Source organism: Halichoerus grypus, chromosome 13, assembly GCF_964656455.1.
Source record: "Halichoerus grypus chromosome 13, mHalGry1.hap1.1, whole genome shotgun sequence".
Lineage (NCBI taxonomy): Eukaryota > Metazoa > Chordata > Mammalia > Carnivora > Phocidae > Halichoerus > Halichoerus grypus.
Window position 1 is genome coordinate 82,251,223 of NC_135724.1, and position 19,253 is coordinate 82,270,475.

Genomic DNA, 19,253 nt, shown 5'->3' on the forward strand with positions numbered 1-19,253 from the left:
CAAGATGCTGTTCAGCTGACAAGGGTCAGGACAGTCTGGCTTTAACTGTCCCCCTACAGCTGACTGGGCTACGTTATGCAGGCGGTAGAGGCCTCTTCTCTGGAACACTACGGTGGTTTCCTGGGAGCCTAGCTGTAGTTGAACACCCAAATGCTCATGCTGTAAACAAACTCTGAAGCGTAACCTACAATCCTAAACCCTTCCATTTGGATGCCCCTGAGAGCCCTCTGCATTTGCTCTCCTGGAAAGAGAGTAGGAGCGGCTCGGTCCCTGGGGGGGATCCTACCAGATAAGCGTGGAGCCGTTGTACGGCTCGGTCTGGAAACTACAACATGGGAGTAAACTGCAAACCAGTCAGGTTTCGTTTGCTGGGCCACACGTGGGGCCACTTACCAAGCCTAGTTTTTTGTTTTTTGTTTTTTAAGAGAAAAACTGGACATACACTGAGGAGTTTAATTCTCGAGCTCAGAAATTATCAGCCATTTTAGGAAGCCTTGAGAAACAATTTTCTGTCAATAGAGCACACTCACATTATCTTTCTGCTCTAAGGGAAGGGGGTAGCAGCGGGGTGAAGGTCAGGAGTTGAAAATATTATTTGATACGATAATTATTTTTGCAAGCTGCTGCACTGGTGTGGCCGAGGTCTGAGACTTGGCACACGGGAGTGCCCGCCTCGCGATCTGATCCCCCCACCGAGCAGCCCACCACCTGCAGCCCCCGGCCGGGCCGGGGGAGGGGGCGCTGGCAGACCCTGGCCTCCAGCCATGCTACCTCTCTTCGGGGCACTGGATCAGACGCGGCAGCTAACCAGCCAAAAAAAAAAGACAAGGAAAAGAAAAGACAAGGGGGAGAGGGAACGGGGAGGGAAAAAGACCTAAAATTTGGACTCAGAGGGTCTTTTCAAACACTTTAATCCTTTCGTGCTGATGGTTCCTGGAGCGTCCGTGGCTGGCACTGGACCCTGCAGCAGGAAAATCCGACTCCCTAAGCCAAAGCGTTAAAGAGAAGACTGCTAATCAGCTAAATAGAAACTGGAATCTGTTCCCATCAAGTCCCTTTTTCCCCCCATCACCAGAGGGACACCATAGTGTTCTGAAATACACTCTTGACATCATTTGGCAGGCAACCCTATTCTGTTGAACATGATTCAGCCCTTAGGTTATTGTTTTTAATATTAGAAAGTGAGCTTTTAAATGCCAAACAAATTTTGCAGCAGGGGGACAAAAGATATTCCAAGTGGTCTCACTGGACCTTCCACCAACTGTGTCCACCAAATGGCTTAAAAGACCACCTTCCCATGGTGTTTCAGAAATGAGGCAGAGACATAGCTCTGTCCAACTATTACCTAATGCAAGACTTTGTTCTCCAAGTTCACAGAGACGGTATTTAAGGATCAGGCTGAACTGAGGCAGGCAAGGCTGCGGAGTGAGAACGTAGCCGTGCAAGCAGCAGAGGGAACGAGCGAGCACAGCGGAGGGGCAAAGCCCTGGCACAAATGGCCAGGGCTAAAAACGTGGCTCTTCACTCACACCTACCTCCTGTCCATGTTGCCACTGACCATGAGGTTGGGAGGGCTGTCCCTGAGGTTGACGCAAGTGAAATCACCAAGCGCGTTGCCCAGCTTCGAGAGGCAGCGTTCTGCTTCCAGGCTGTACACCAGGATCTGGGAAGGAAGGAAGATACGTGGGTGTGCGGCTGCAGACAGCAGGCCTCCATCCAACACTTCTCGTTCCCACCCCGTCACCCAGCTCCCCTTAATGGAGATGTGCTGTGAGTAATTTCCTGACCTTTTCCAGGATAGGGATATGGCTCCTAGAATGACAAAAGGAGATGCAAAAGAAAACAAAAGAACATCCAAAGAATTCCTCAGGCCAAGGTACAAAAATCATAGGACACAAAGGAAAATGCCAAATGGGGACATTAAGTAGCCCAATTTCCTAACCTAGAAAGAGCAGCATGAAAACTAAGGGTCACTGACTGTGTCGGATTTGGAAGGTACCTTCTGATTTTCTGATGTCTGCAAATGAGCCAGCCTGTGTTCTCTTATTTTTCCCCTCTCTGTATTGCTATCCCAGAAGGTAAAAATTTCCAGGATGGATAGTTAATCACTACATGACAGATGATTCTTTAAGACTAAACTACAAACCAAAACACAAAGTCTTATTCCCGAATGTTAAAAAAGTTTTTTAACTGATGTATAATTGACATTCCCAAACCTTTCTCTCTTTAGCCACTCTCCACATGCTAATTTTAGGAGGTTCTGTTCTATAAGGTGTGAAAGCAAATAAAGTATCCTTGATCTCCAGACAATGTATTCATTATGATTGAACATTTCTGTGTTTTCTCTCCAGCAAAAAGAAAAAAAAGGATGATTCATAAGGAATCTTTCTAAAGATTATTTAAGTCTTTTACTAAAAAAAAACCCCATAGTAATTCAATTAATTAACATTAAATGCTTGCTTTGGGAGTGCCTGGGTGGCTCAGTCATTTGAGTGTCTGCCTTCGGCTCTGGTCACGATCTCAGGGTCCTGGGATCGAGCCCTGTGTCAGGCTCTCTGCTCAGCAGGGAGTCTGCTTCTCCCTCTCCCACTGCCTCTGTGATCTCTCACTCTCTCTCAAATAAGTAAAATCTTAAAAAAAAAAATGCTTGCTGTGGATTAGTCACTGTTGTAAATACTTAAGATACAGCCCCTGTCCCCAGAATTCACAGTTCAAAAGCCTCCTCATTCTCTCTCTCTCTCTCTCTCTCTCACACACACACACACACACACACACACACTTCTGAGCATGCTTCTATTCTGTTGATCATGTAGTTAAAATGACTGGACTCAAAAGTTTTAATGTTAATATTTTATAGAGATTGTCCTCCCTTTGCACACACATGAAAATCTTGTGCTATCTTTTTCTTCTCAACCTTATATTTATCAATTTATCAGGATACAGATTCTTATTTCAGTACTGAGAGGTTGATGGTCTCCACCTTGAAAACCATGATCTCCTTGTCAACACACATTTCTAACAAGTGAATCTTTGGAAATGCTTCACAGTTCAAACAAGACTATCATGTTAACTATTACCAGCAGCACCTGAAAGGAAAAGAGGTTATTTCAAATTTTATTTATTTATTTATTTATTTATTTATTTATTTATTTTTAAAGATTTTATTTATTTGACAGAGAGAAAGACAGCCAGAGAGGGAACACAAGCAGGGGGAGTGGGAGAGGGAGAAGCAGGCTTCCCGCGGAGCAGGGAGCCCGATGCGGGGCTCGATCCCAGGACCCTGGGATCCTGACCTGAGCCAAAGGCAGATGCTTAACGACTGAGCCACCCAGAGCCAAAGGCAGATGCTTAACGACTGAGCCACCCAGGCGCCCCAAGGCTATTTCAAATTTTAAAATGCTTTCCTAATCCATTAAGACTACAGAGAACAAGCTAAGTTTTATTTTTGTTTTCAAGCAGTTGAAAATAAGTTTGAAAAAACTCAAAGAATTCTAAATAGTTCTAATAATTCTGAAAACATTTCAACAATTCTAAAATACCCGAAAAAAGTTATTCTTTCAAGTAAGAACACAGAAATAATCAAATCTTCGATCTATAGTGAATAACCTAAAAGCTGCATAAAATCAGCTCCAGAAGGGAGAAAAAAAATTAATAGCAACCTCATGGTCCCTCATATAAAGGTAATCTTCTTTGCTTCTGTATCTTGGTAGAGTTCTTAGACTCAAATTTCTTTTTCAACTTCCATAGTAGGAAGGTAGGCCCCCGAATGTGCAAATGTCTGCGGTAACTGTAAGAATGAAAATCTAGTGTTGAGTCCGTCTTTACTTTTTCTCATTCTTTTTTGACAAGTGGAGGGGGTCATCTCTGAGTGACACAGGGAAATCTGATCCCTCTCCAGAAAGACTGCAAATTCATCATAAAGGTATCAACGTTCATAGTCAAGAGTCAAGTATTTTCTGAAATGTTTAATAATTCAATGAATCCAAATATCCGAAGAGCACCTTTACCATTAGGGTTAGTTAAAGACCACAGAGATTAGAAAACACATTACCCATCTCAGAGGCGGGTCTTTCCATGTTAAAAGTCCCTTAACGACCTTTACCATTTCTCCCTCCCGCACTCTCTCTCTTTTAATAAGGTTGAGCAAATGGGACTTCATTTTATCTGATTGCCACAGACAAGTGAGATTAATTATTCATGCTCACACTCCCCCCCTCTTGTTAAGACCATGCATTAGACTAATTTTTCTCTTTATTGCCCTAGTTGGGTGAGTCTCAACCCATGGCCACTTGACTCCCTCTCAGAGGTGTATGGATATGCTGGAAAGAAGGCAAATACTATCCAGAGCTAAAATCTCAGAGAAAATGTTCTGCACTAATGTGACCGCCAAATCAATAGATATTGCTGGGGATTTTTCCCTTTAAGTACCAAGTGTATGCTACAAAAGAGCCTACGTAAGTGATTACAGAGCAAAGTTTTATTTTAAGAATGATTTCGAGCGACAAGGTTCAGACCGGCATCTACTTTCCAGAGAGAACTACAGGAGGTGTGTGTGCGGTCAGAGGACCCTGGGTGGTGTGCCTTGCTCTTTGGCTTCCAGGTAGAGATCTATTGAGAGAGCACCTGATGGAAACAAGCATTGTTTAAAAAGAACTTCAGCAGAAAGTTCCTTTTTTTTTTTTTTTCTTCTTAGAAACCTTAAAGTATTTCCATAAATCCTAGTCTTAGAATCCAAACTTTGAATTTTGGCAGCTGTTCAGATTTCTTTGAAATCTTTTTCTTAAACAACTTATTTTTTTCCTGATTTCAAGCGTAATAGATCTTGTAACAAATTCTAACAGAATGACATAACAAGAAGTGGTAACCTACTGTAGATCTCAGAAATAACCACCCTTTAGCAGTTCAGTGTATATACGGCTAGACGTAGGTCTGCCTTGTCTGTTTCTCTGTGCGTATAAAACTGTTTTTTTCCTCTGAATGGGATTATATTGTTTTACAACTTGTTTTTCCTAAACAACATGAGAGTCCTTTCCTCATTGGTCTTTATAGATAGATCTTGTTCTTTTTAATGGCTGCACAGAATTTCTCTATGGATATGTAATTTCATACTGATGGCTACTTGGGTTGTTTCTACTTTTTTAGACCAATAATGTAATTCGTTCAACAGCTAAGTCAACAAATATTTATTAATCATCATCTTTGCAGTAGGTACTGGATGACCAGGGATGGCGGCTGACGTGCAGAAGCCCCAGCCTGCTGCCAGCTGAAAGGGTCCACCTCTTCACCAGCTGCCGCACGGCCCCCAGCTGTCCTGCTCTCCATACATGGGACTTGCCTCTCTGAGGAGACCCACCTTACAGCCATGTCCCTGCATCTGGTGTTGTAATGGCAGGGGCGGCAGGGTTACAGTCAGGAAGGAGGTGGCAGCCCCAGGGCCAACATCTGGGATGCCCTGGTGCAGGTAGGCCCTGTACCTTCCAGGTGTGACCCAGAATATGGTGTGTGCCCAGGACTGGCTTTCCAACCAAAGCATGAAGGAAAGAGCTAAGAAACGGCTACTGTCCCTGCAGTGGGGTGAGGTCCTTCGCCCACCCAGTGAGAACTGAGTATCGCACTGCAAATGCTTCCTAATCTGGGACTGCTATTACCTTCATAATGAAACAGGACCCAGTTGCATACAGAAATCACTATGAAGAGATTGTAGAGCCTTGCAGTCCCAGACTTTTGGTCATGTACTGATGAATGAAGAAAGGAGCTCCATTTCTGTTTTCTGTTTTGATTTTAAACTTACCCAAACAGTAAGTCCTCCTCATACTCCTCTTATCTGCCATAGTCATCACACCAACAACCTGAGCAACTGGCTCACCTCCTCAGGACCCCAGCACCGCCTTTCCAAAGGAGTGAGGAGTGGTCAGAAGGCTTCCTTACAAGATGGTGGCATTTAAAAAAGCACAGTGGGGGACACCTGGGTAGCTCAGTCGGTTAAGCATCTGCCTTTGGCTCAGGTCATGATCTTAGGGTCCTGGGATCGAGTCCCGCATTGGGCTCCTGGCTCAACGGGGAGCCTGCTTCTCCCTCTGCCTGCCACTCCCTCTGCTTGTGCACGTGCTCTCTCTAATAAATAAAATCTTAAAAATAAATAAAAAAAATAAAATTAAAAAATTAAAAAGCACGCTGGTTTAAAGAACACTTGTCTGCTGCCATTTTAAAAATGGGAAGTGAAAAAGAGAGCTCAAGGTTGGGAGATGCTGGGCTGAGAGAGTCAAAGATAAAAGGCATGGTGTGGGAGAGGATATCTGAAATCCTTGGAGATGACAAAATCTACCTACTTTCTTTCTTGATTCCCTCAGAAGCCACCCCCATCACTACCACACATACTTTGCTCTTCTGAGGGGGACAGTCATGGTAAGAAGCCAAATTCTAGAGAGTAAAACAAATAACCCTCATGTTCTCTCCTCTTCCATGCCAATGAAGCTTATTTCGTGCTCTCTCTGTGCCCTTGGCAGAGTTCAATTTGACAAGTTCCCCTCTTGTCAGTATTGAAGGTATTTACTGGCTACACACTTCAGCCGATGTTCCCAAGGGGCCATCTTGAACTGTGCATCAGCTTCTTTTTTCCCAGACCTGTGTGCTCAAACACTGGAGACTGCTTTGGGCAGGCCACCTGAGGCTCTGTGACCAAGCACCACGCCACGTGCTGTAAAATACTGCTCAAACTTAGGCTCGAAGTTCCTTGGGGCCGAAATCCTATCGTTCATTCCCGCAGCACTGATCAAGGACCCAGCATGTGCTTGGAGATTAACTGATTGGTACGTGGTATCCGGCAAACCCAGAGCTCACCACAGTCTGGTTCATAATAAATACCCAGAGACGCCTTTTTTTGCTTGACACATTCTCCCATTTCGGGATGCCTAATTTTGCTACTGGCCTATACAAAGAATCACTTCATCCTGCTCACAATAGGAGGTTCCACAGATCTCCCTCCAGAATATCCAGATTCTAGAACACCCTAACTGTATCCAGGCTGAGGTTCTACCCTGACAACACAGCAGGCTAGAATATGTGGAAAACCCTCCTGTTTACAAACACTGAAAATGCTGGATAAGTTTCAGTCTATTAAACATTCTTCAGACATTCTGTTTAACTCCTAAGAAATCCGAGAAATTCTGAGGAGCCAAAAATGAAGAGGGCACTAAAACCAGAAAAGGAAGCGGCACTCATGTCAGGGGCTGCTCTGAGGACGTCTGCCAACGTCAGGAGCCTAGAACTGGGGAAAGAGGGGGCAGAGTTTCCAGCCAGCACCAAATGGGACACCAGAACCGAGATGTCTGCTTACAGCTGGGGCCGTTGTATGGATAGGTACACTCAGTAAAAAGCAAACCGGGGAAAAAGCCAATCCACTGGCACAGAGAGCCTACCTGGAAACCTGTCTGCCTCAGGTTCAGCTCAGGATGGAAAATGTGGGCTCTGGGTCTGCCCTCACCCAGGCTCAGACTCTGAATTTGTACTACCTGCCAGGCCAAAAATCCTCATGCCTAGTAATTAAAGTATTTTCAGGTTGGTAACTTGTCTCCTGGTACCTGGCAGAGTCTTCTCAGGAGGAAGACCCTCTCACAACCCCTTAGGAAACCTACAAATCAAGGTCAGCCAAATATGAGCTCATAATAAAAAAAAAAATCCCAAATACAGAAAGAAACAAATCATAAATGAGAGGTAGAAAACTAACAGAGTAATCAGACTTCCAAGGATATCAGATATTTATTAAATAAAACAAAAAATGTATGCTGAAAATGTTTATAGAAATAAAAGAGGGTGAGGGATCAAAAGCAGCAAAGCAGCCTCGGGAAAAACAAAACCAATGGAATTTCTAGAAATTAAAAAGGCAATGGATAAGTTAAACCACTAATTAGAGTCCAAGAGAATTCTATGAACCGAAGATAGAGTTGAAGACATCATTCAGAACACAACATGGACAGGCAGAGGCGGAAAGTGTGAGTGAGCAGTGAATAGCACAGAGGAGAACAAGCTGGTCCAATATACATCCACCCTGACTTCCAGACAGGAAGAACAGACAGGATGAGGGAGACGAAAATTCTGACAAGGGCTCAGAATGTTCTACAACTGGAAGGAGAGCAGCACAGAAATCCCAAACGGGAAAAATAAAAGTACGTGCACACTTACAGACATCAGAGAGAAACCAGACACAAGTAAGGAAAAGATCTTCAAAGCAGACAAAAGCAGAGAAAGAGTCCTGAGAGCAAAGGCCATTAGACTGACAGCCAAGCGCTCGGTGGCCCCAGTGGGGTCAAAACCCATAATCTCTTCAAAGGGCTGAGAGAAAAGAACTGTCAGCCTACAGTTAGAAAGGACCAGCAAAACTACCTCAGACTGAGGTGAAACAGGTTCTTGGGATAAAAACACAGAGAAGTCCTGTGCCTAAGAGACCCTCAACTAAAGGAACTTCTAAAGAATATACTTTTGGAAGATGGAAAATTAGTCCAGAAAAGAAAGCCTGAGATGCTGGAAGGAACAGTGAGCCAAGATTCAGGTAAATGTGCTTAAAAGTATGCAAATACTGACTATCTACGACAACAGTGCCGATTTGGGGTTACGTAAGTAGAACAGACTGCATCCAGTCCTTCCAAACAGACGAGTGCCATGGATCAGGGCAATGCACCACGACCACCCAGATGCCAGGTGCCCAGGGGACCCTCCAGCACTACGGTCTGCAGTGGACAGATACTTCCTGGAGACCTGTGCTGTGTTTGGCACAAAGGAGGGACTCAATATGTATTTGATGAAAGAATGAGTAAGGGCTACACATCTCTGCCTGTCTGTCGATCACAGGCCCACGGCACACCGGCCCACAGGAGAGACCTGCTGCACGCGGACAAATGAACACGTTAAGTCCATTTGCTTTTGCCCTCGTGGTGACATATTCAGCTGTTTCAGAAGTGGGAGGTACAGTTTCATTCAGTACAGATCTTGAAGTGCAAGACTAGTAATACCCATTAAAAAAAAAAGACACAAAAGAAAAAGACTTCTCAGTCTTTGGGGTAGAATTTACTCACGTAAACGACCCAAGTTGCCTTTCTGACCCAACATAAATATGACCCACAAAAATGTGGTTAAAATTTTCACTACAAAAAATGCAGGGTCTGCATATTCATGTTCGCATACAAAGCTAAGTGAACAGCCTCTATAAATTCACAGATGAGCTAAGATTTAAAAAAAACGATGAGAAAGACAGACAATTGGGGAGAAGGGGGGGCCTAGTGAGAAAAGAGTAAATCATACACAAAACAGCCAATAAAAAAATAAAAAAGCAGTTAATATACATGAATAATGGATGGCTGATTTAAAAGCAGTTTACTCCGATATGATGTAATTTTTGACAATCAGCCAGAGAGACTATTTTGTAAGTCCTGGCCAGAGAGAAGTCAGAGCGGGAGGCTTGGTAACACGGCAAATCTGTGAACATGTGCACAATGACTGTCCCCGCCATCCCAAAGGTGACTCTCTGTTGGCAAACAGAAACTTGCCTCCCAGGTGCACTTAGCAGCAGTAAGCAGCACGGTGCGAGGCTTGAAGGAACGGACCCCCGGCCTGAGCGCAGACCCCTGAGGGGCAGCACCCCCTCCACCGTCTCCATAACGTGCTGCTGGCACAGGCCACACTCAAAGGCAGCACAATGGGAGCAGCAGCCTGGGCTGCTTTCATGTTCAAGTTTTAATTGGAGTGACAAGCCCACAAGGCCAAGATATTTCAGGGATGGGACGGTGTTGCCGAGTGTCGCCAGGCGCTGGGTAGGCAAGGCCCGCGTGCGCTCCCCACCACACGTGCCAATGCACCTGCAACCCCCGCTGTTCCAGGACTGGACTCTGCCTGGGAAGGCAGTGCCAATCACCACGGTCTGTGCCAAACGTGGGGGCTTTGTGGTGTGGGCAGATGTCTACAAAGGACCAGAGCGAGGCCAAACCAACACCTATTGTGACCTAAACCTGAAAAGAACCCAGAGAACAACAGTACGCTCGGGTGAAAATGCAGGCAGACGTAATCCTAATCTCTCTCCCGCTCCCTCAACCCTACATCCGTAGATGCTGGAAATAATAAAGGCAGGCAGGTCTGCTCTGTGGAGTGAGCAGAATAGGGCTCTCTGCTTTGCTGCAGGGCTCTCTCTAGACAATGTCCTAGTGCTAGAATAAGGAACAGAGATGCGACCACAAAGAACTGCTGAAGGGGGTACATAAAACCAATAGGAAATGTTCCTCGTCAGAGCGTTCAGCCCAATGAAATGATTATACTTATTCTGCAAACGTATCACCGAAAGCTGAAAATCAGCTGAAAAGGCTGACGGCCGGCACCAGGGCCTTACCCACAGTCCTCAGCACGCATACACTGCTCTGGTAAAGCCCGACGGGACCCTGAGGAGGTATGCGACAGGTGGTATAAGAGCGCAGAGGTGGGGAAAGAGCAGGGACCAGTGAGGGAGGGGGGACTGGGGAGCAATTATTTTCACTTCATTTTTGTGAACATAAGAGTTCACACCCCAAGGAAACACCGCAGTGCAATGAGGCCACCCAGGGGAGTAGATGGAGCCTGAACCAGAGGGCCTAACCTAGAAAGATCCAAAGGGTCTGGGTATTGAATTTGGTCCAGGTCCAGTCAGTTGGTCCTCTATCAGTGAACGTTTCTGGGGCAGGAGAGGTGAGCAGAGGCTGGGGCCCAGGTCCCAGCAGAGCTGCTTTCTGCATGCCCTGCAGTTCAGACAATTCCTGGCCTCCTTTTATTTTTGTTTTTGTTCTGAAACAAATCGTTACCATCTTACAATGCTGTAGGATGGAGACCTACTGTGGGTCTCACTGGCTAACAGCCAGGTGTCGGCTGTGTTCTCAGCTAAGGGAAGAATCCGTTTCCTTGCCTTTTCCGGCTTCTAGAAGATGCCTGCGTTCCCCGGCTCTTGGACCCCTTCCCTCCGTCTCCCAGCCATCAACAGGGAGTCAGGACCTTCTCACATGACACCACCCTGGCCTCCCCTCCTCCCTCCCTCTTCTACTTTTAAGGACCCTTGCAATTACACAGGGCTCACCCAGATAATCCAGGACAATCTCCCTATTTTAAGGTCAGGAAATTGGCAACATTACTTCCTTCTCCCACCTTCACTCCCCTTTGTCATGTAACCTAACCTATTCCCGGGTTCTAGCGACCCTGGACATTTGGTGAGGGGCACTCTGTTGGATTCCTGGCCTTACTGTGACACACTGTAAACCTCATTACTCATCTCAAATTCCTTAATTTGGAATATGATCGCTCAAACTTGGACTGAGCTGGAGTCTTCCTTTACCGTGCAAATTAATAACACACAGAGAGAATGCTTAAATGAGTAACTTTGCGTCCATTAGGACTCATAAGCAACTCAATAATTTATAATTATTAACCCACCTAACGTGATGCCTCATTGAAACTGGAGTGCTGAGTAAATGAATAAATCATATTCCATCTATGTATTGAATAAAAAGCAAAGTTCTCTAACTTATAATATTGTTAGTCTAAGCTGCTATGTGTATTTGAAAACAATAAAATGTCTTAAATATCCTGAAATTTCACTCACACAGGTCATTTTCTGTGTGCTTTCTTTCTCCTGCTCTCCACCAAACTATCCATGTGTTTCACAGGTCCAGACATCTATATACTAGAGCATGCCTCTGATTCTATAGTGTTACTGTTTTTACTTCTAGAGCAAAGACAAACACTCCCATAGGCCCCTCCTTGATCTTTATCAATTGAAAAGCAAGGTAATTTTTTTTTTTTTGATTTTTATTTATTTGAAAGAGAGAGACACAGCGAGAGAACACAAGCAGGGGGAGTGGGAGAGGGAGAAGCAGGCTTCCCGCTGAGCAGGGAGCCCGACGCAGGGTTCGATCCCAGGACCCTGGGATCATGACCTGAGCGACATGCTTAATGACTGAGCCACTCAGGTGCCCCAAAGCAAGCTAATTTTTAACCCTAACAAAACCTAATTGCTGCTTGGGTCATACTGACTCCAGGACTCACCAAAGCCATACCTATTTGTGAGGTGAAACAAACACAAAGGTCAACTCCAAGTTCACACTCTTCCATGGGTGTGGAATGGTAAACCAGGATGGAAATTCCACATAAATAATCAAGAAAGCCATTAGAAAAATTAGGCCCTATTAACAGGTCATCCGTAAATCTTCTTTGGACAGGTGAAGGGGATTAAGAGATACAAACTTCCAGTTATAAATAAGTCATGGGAATGAAAAGTACAGCACAGGGAATATAGTCAGTAATATTGTAATAACATTTTATGGGGACAGATGGTGACTGTACGTACCATGGTGGGCACAGCACAATGTATAGAACAGTCAAAGCACTAGGTTATACACCTGAAACTAGTAACATTGTATGTCAGCTATACTTCGATTAAAAAAGAGAGGGGGAAAATGGGCCCTAAATAAAATTCTAAGCTAATTCAAGAGGCAAAAGAGAAGAAAGGCAATGATCATCATATACTTCAGTGTAATCATCTTGTAATCTTGCTCAGAGCTTCAAGAATACTGGTCCATGTTTTTAAAAATTGGAAAATGACACAAATGTCGTTGGTATACAAAAATCATGCAAATGTGAGTGAAGACAAAAGATGTTTATAAGACACAGTGCCAGCCCTCTCCAATAAGGCTTCGTGTGTCAGAGGCTTTGACACAAAGTGACTCAGCATTCACATTAACTTACTCCATTAGTTCTGCAAGCAGCTAAATTGATCCATCCCTTATCTGTTCTAAATGTATTAATCCAAAACAATTCTCAGGAAAATGAATCTCGTGAAGCACCACAGATTGCTATCACTGCAAGCATGGCTTTAGCCCTGCCCGCACTACTCCCTGTGTTCCAGCCTGCATAACCCAATGCTGCTCCCCCGCGCCCCCCCCAAACTTCCTCCCCTTCAGGCCTGCTGCCTCTGCCTCGGCTTGCCCCCTACCCAGGCTTTCCTGATGAACTCCCAACTGATTTAAAGCTAGGCGGTGGGGAGGTGAAAGAGGAACCTGCAAGTGCTGAGCACCAGCCCCATGCAAAGCCCATTACCTGCTTTTCCCAGGTCTTCTCCCTTTCCAAATGGGGAGCCTGAGGCATGCAAGTGACCCATCTAAGGTTTATCTGACTCCAGAACCTTGCTGAGTCCCCAGTGGTTCTCCCACTACTTGACTGGAGCTGAAAACACTCTCCCCTCTATTTCCTTCCTCTGGCTTCATCACACCCTCTCAGGAGTGGTTCAGGACCACTAGAGACCCTACAGCCCTCTTAGCTTCCATGAGCAGCAGCAGTATTCCACGAAATGCTTTTTGCGGAGTCACCCACCATGACTGCACAGGATATCAGAGGTGGTGGGGTCCCAAAAAGTCTCCAAAGTCAGAGGTTCCATGCCCTGAGAAACCCTAGAGCCATGGAAGTTCCTTCAGGACTTCCATAACACGTGAGAACTTATTATTATTCATTAACAATACAGAACCATTATCTCACCTCCTGATACCATTTCAGGGCTAAAACGCATACGAAAAGCATTTGAATGTTCCATCATCATCTGTTTATCTGTATAACTTTTCATTGCTCTGACATTCAGCAACTTCAGTAAGAAGGCCTCCACAGGGCCTCAGGTCCATCTTGATGGCGAGAAAACCACTTTTGTGTTGCTAAGTTGCTGGTAAGGCCCACAAGACGGCAAGCCCCACGCAGAGGTCATGTTTGATTCATCTCGGTTTCCAGTTAGTCAGAAATCTAGCACACGGGGGTGTCTGGGGGGCTCAGTCACGTGTCCAATTCTTGGTTTTGGCTCAGGTCACGATGTCAAGGTCAAGAGATCAAGCCCTGCATCGGGTTCCATGCTCAGCCGGGGGTCTGCTTGAGATTTTCTCCCTCTCCCTCTGCCCCTCCCCCCAAATCGCACGTGTGTGTGCACGCTCTCTTAAATAAATCTAAAAAAAAAAAAGAAAAAGAAATCTAGCATACAGCGTGTGTTTAATAAGGAGTCACTAACAATGGCAGCAATCTCAACAGCAAAAATGGATCTTTTTGGTAGTCCACATCACTCAATAACCCAAGAAAACTGGTCTCCAAGAGCTATTTTCCTAAATTTCTCCAAGAACAAAGTATATATAAAAATTTTTAAAGGTTTTAAGATGAGAGTGAAATTAGCCATTTACTTTGTGAACTTTCAATTCTAAATTAGTCATCCTGCTTGTAAAATACCAAGTTTTTGTTCTCTGGAATAGAACCTTGAGCAAAAGATGGATTTCATATTCTAGTGTAGGTATGGGAGAGCGGGGCCCAAACTCACAGGTGCTGCGTTTCTGATTCCAAAGGCTCTCTCTGACTGATATTTCAACTCGTGATGAGCGCAAGCCGCCAATCCAGAGTCCTTTCACGTTCATGTTTAGGGAATGATTATCATAGGAGACGTTAGCAATTACTGTCCAGCGTGATGTAAGCTGAGGCAGCAGCGCCGAGCAAGCGTCCTTGTCAAACACATTCCAGCCTTCTGGATTACTTCACTCACATCCCCCTGATTAGGATGCACGCCGCGTGCTGCTTAATACGATCTGCCATCGAATGCCAAGTACTTCAGAACTAAATTAGGAAATATGTCCAAATACATAGAATGATGCTAAGAGCCCTAAGTGGGTCTCTCTCTTTCCTTTATGAGGCATGAGACTCATCATCAACATAATGCCCTTAAATGAGGCAATTCTATCTTCTCTCTACCTCTGAGAGCAAAATTTAATTCAAGCAGCAAAAGAATTAATAAAGATAATACAGTATCATAAATACCATTTTCATGGATGAAGTGTTTTTGACAGATTCAGGAAATGTGAGACATAAAAACACATTTTAGAGGGTTGGTAACAGAGTTGACATGGATTTCTGCATTGCGGCACAATGGAGACCAGAGTAATTGCAATTACATTTGCTTTCCCTCACCATCACATGCCACTTAGCAATGGCCACCTTTCAGGTCATTTGTGCCACTGAAGCCAAGAGCCCAAGAAGGCAATATTAAAACTCTGGAGCGTGTAAGCCTGGGGATCCCTGCACACAGGCAAACCAAGAGGTACCAGAGCTTTTCTCTGATCCTTCCTGAGCTGGAAACAGCTGAACCACCAGCTGTATTTACAAGCCTTTTCTTAAGACTAAATACATTTCTTTCCTTTTTTGAGAGAAAGAGAGAGAGAGAGAGGGAGAGAGAAAGCATGCATCCACATGTGAGGTAGGGGAGGGGCAGAGAGAGAGAGAATAAGCAGGCTCCATGCCCAGCATGGAGCCTGATGCGGGGCTTGATCTCACAACCCTGAGTTCATGACCTGAGCGGAAATCAAGAGTCGGATGCTCAACCAACTGAACCACCCAGGTGCCCTGAGATTAAATACATTTGTGCTATGTTCCTTGGTTTCACTTCCTTAGGAGACCGTGTATATTAACAGGGCTAGGTTCTAGAAGTGCCAATTTGCTGAAGCCTGTGCAGAATGCTGTTGTAACACTCCAATGCCAGGAACGCAACTGGTGTTCTGTAACTCTCTGCGCCCAGCGTGTGTCCGGCTGGCTAGCTGGATGTCTGAACGGATGGATGTGAAAGCATCATTATCTGATGCTCCGAGAGCTGTGGTGCCTATACAATGTTAATGTGATCATCATACGGCGCAGGGATGCTCTCCAACTGAACACAAACAACCCGCTGGAATACTTCTACAGGCTGCGGAAATTCTGGTTGCTGACTCAAATTCTGTATCAACATTTGGACTTCACCATCTGCTTTGATCACAGTTAATCAATAACGGATTATAACTAAACCTCAGTTCTGTATCAGTACAAATGAAGATAAACCAAACTCTCTGTTCTCATAAAGCCTTCTTCATCTGAATCCTAAATACACAGGCCAGAGGCACAGACACAAAGCCCCACGTGTATATAGCTGCCGGCAAACTCTCCTGCTAATAGTCTCACACTAACCTAATAAAACGTGCTGGGCCACGTGCTGCCGGGCCAAAGCAGATAGAGCCAAAACATGGTATTCACCAGCACAGTGACGCTGAGCACCGCACGTGAGACTGTTTGGGAATTATGGTATTACATTATAGGACAGCAGGATGATACTAAAATCTTAGAGCCACCCATGACGTGGCTTAATTCACCCAGAAATGTTACGGGACAATTACATTTCCTAACAATGCAGGTTTTTCTCAAACAAGCAGAGAATCCATTGAACACAATCAGATGGAAAGTGCTGCCTCCTCAAAACTGAGGAAAGTTTCACAGACATAGCTTGGCCTCCCTCACGTTTCAGTGGGTGGCATTCATGTTGGAGAAACATCTCAATGCAAAGTTATTACCGCACTACTAACAACCACCAGCCATCTACCCGCACAAGTGTTGGAGGGTTTGGAGTTACACTCACAAAATATTTGGATGACTAATGGTACCATCAGATTCAAAGAGATCGTGAAACACATTCTTGTAGCAAATTAACTTCCACTCTTCATTCTAAAACACCAATGAAAAATACCAGGTAATGACTTATTTGAGGGACTATAAACTTTTAAAAGTGAATTTTCATAAAATCAGTGGGTTAATCAGCCGATTCTAATAATTAGTGCTTTTATTTTATTTTTTTAGATTTATTTATTTATTTGAGAGAGAGACAGAGATAGTAACAGAGATAGCAAGAGAGAGTGAGAGAAAGTGAGCGAGCACACAAGCGGGGAGGAGAAGGAGAAGCAGGCTCCCCGCTGAGCAGGAAGCCTGATATGGGGCTGATCCCAGGATCCTGGGATCCTGACCCGAGCCGAAGGCAGATGCTCGACTGAGCCACGCAGGTGCCCCTAATTAGTGCTTTTAATTGGGTTGGAAAACCCGAGACATCCAAAACAGCACTTCCTTGAGTCAATATCCAAAGGATGCACCCAGTCTAATTTTGTGCTGAACTATCCCTTGACTGGTTTCTCAAATACATCCACTCAGGTAAGTCAAAGAGAAAGAGGACCTGCCTATGAAAAATTTATTAAAATAGGACAAATTTAAGCCAGGCTAGTGCTAAATATAACTATCACCTCACTACACTGAGAACTTGAGACATGAAGGAGATAACCAAAACATGAAAGTATGATGGATGAAAACTTAGACAGCAAAAAGGTCTCTCTTCTCTCAACAAATGAGCTCACCAGGGACCAGAAAAGAAGGTTTTTTCAAAGCCTGAGAACGGAAACTGCCTTAGGAAACCAACTGCTCTCCCCTCCCCCACCTCCCAGGAAGGCACAACACAGGAGTTGTATCATCCTAAGTCTATCTTTCCAGCTAAGCTGTGCTGAATGTGCTTCCACAAAACAGGCTAACTAGAGCACAAACGGAGTCCATTGTCACAGTGAGGTTGCAAAAAGCCACATGTATTTTTGACTGCTTTATGCATCTTCCCGAACGAAGAGTAAGTCACTGCAATCCGGGATGCTTCAGTTCTTTGCACATTTACTAAGTTGCAAAACCAGTGAACACCTTGATGAATGAGATTTGATCTTAGAGGGGACTATACACAGGGGAAACAAGATGTAAAAATCACAACCAGAGGCCAGACTTAAACTATGAGTGGAGGAAATGAACAGGAAGCGCCATGATGGTAACGCTCCCGTGCCAGGCACTATGCCTACAAGCTTTACAGACAGGCTTTCATCGAACCCTACAGTTTTATGAAGTAGGTACTATTCGGAACTCCCTTTTACCAATGAGAAAACTGAGGCACAGAAGGGTTAAGCAACCTGCTTAAGGTCACACAGGGCGGTAGGTTACTGCTGAGTTGGGCCTGAAACTCGGGCTGTGTGCATCCAGAGCCTGGCTCTTCTCCAGGTCGCAATGCTGCTCTGTGGAAGAAGGCCTCCTTCCAGAAGGAGAAGCATCATCAGAGGGGTTGCTGGCTCAGGGAAGCTCCTTCCCAAGGACTGTACCCACTGCCAGCAGGGTCAAGAGCAGGCAAATTGGAGAAAAACAGAACAAAACAAAACTTGATCCCTTTCTCCCCTGATTTCACTGGCAGAGAAAGAGATAAATCAGCTTTAAGACTAAGTACCTGGCCTATAGTCAGGATAGTAAAATGTTAGGTAGTGATAAAATTTAGTCATCATGGAAGGAGTTTCAGTTAAAAACTTGTCTCCTTAATTCTGACTCAAAGATGATCAGAAGGCACTTTTATGCACTACTGGTGAGAAATTTTGCTGCAACCCTTTTAGAGGGTAATTTGGCAATGTCCATCACCATCTTAAGTGCACATACCCTCTGACCAAGCAACATAACTGCTAGGAATTTATCCTAGAGATCTACTACACAAGGACTTTCAGAAGTTGCAATACACATTGTAGCGTGGTTTGTAATAGCCCAAACAGTGAAAACGACCGAACTGCCCACCAGTGAGGGGGCTGGATAAACAGACTGTGGGTCGGAAGCATATGCTGGAATCCTACGTACTGACATGGAATGCTCTCCAAGGTATATTACTGAACAAAAATGTTGAGTACAGAACAGTATGTATACTATGATCTCATTTTTAAATGTATAAACGTACCTATAAATGCATTAAATTTTTCTAGATGGATACCTAAAAACTGTTTAATAGTTTCTTCTGTGGAGTGAGGCTGGGGAAAGGGAGGAGAAACCAAAACTGCGTTATTACTTTTCATTTTATATCCTTCAGAAGTGCTTGAGGTTTCTTTTTATACCATGCTGAATATATATTGCCTGAATACACCTTAAAAAACATATCAGCTTTAATTTTTTAATTGCCTTCTAAAAAATAAAAATCGATGTTCTTTTTTGTTCCTTATACATCTTGCTATTTTTGTACCTTGTTTCCTTCGTATACCCATCCTAGACTCTTCACACCGAAAGCAGCCTGGCTGGCTGAGACATCCAGACACGTGACGGGCTGGCCGTAGACATAATGGAGGGTTCTGGCAGAGTCTTCGGCTTTTAGCAGGTATACCAGATCTCCAGCCGTGGCCACTGCCACAGGGTACCTTCCAGTATCTGGAACTATTTCAAGGTAGTCAACCTGTGAAAAGATAAGAGTTACGTAGTCCATCAGGTCTCACCTATGGTTCATCCTGACTTGGTCAAAAATACACAATTCCTCCTATACGTCCATAAGACCAGCAACCTAACAGAAAAAATGGGCAAAGGGTCACAGTTCACAGGAAATGAGA

General features: G+C 44.5%; 1 protein-coding gene across 2 annotated transcripts in view; it reads right to left on the reverse strand.

The window, feature by feature from the left end:
• FBXW8 (F-box and WD repeat domain containing 8) overlaps positions 1-19,253 on the reverse strand; it is a 116,908-nt gene that overhangs the window by 16,548 nt on the left and 81,107 nt on the right. For both annotated transcript variants that reach the window (XM_036115858.2, XM_036115859.2), the window contains exons 7-8: positions 18,896-19,102; positions 1,536-1,663 (exon numbers count right to left, since the gene is read on the reverse strand). In XM_036115858.2, coding sequence (XP_035971751.1) covers positions 1,536-1,663; positions 18,896-19,102 — 335 coding nt within the window. The remainder of the gene's footprint in view (positions 1-1,535; positions 1,664-18,895; positions 19,103-19,253) is intronic.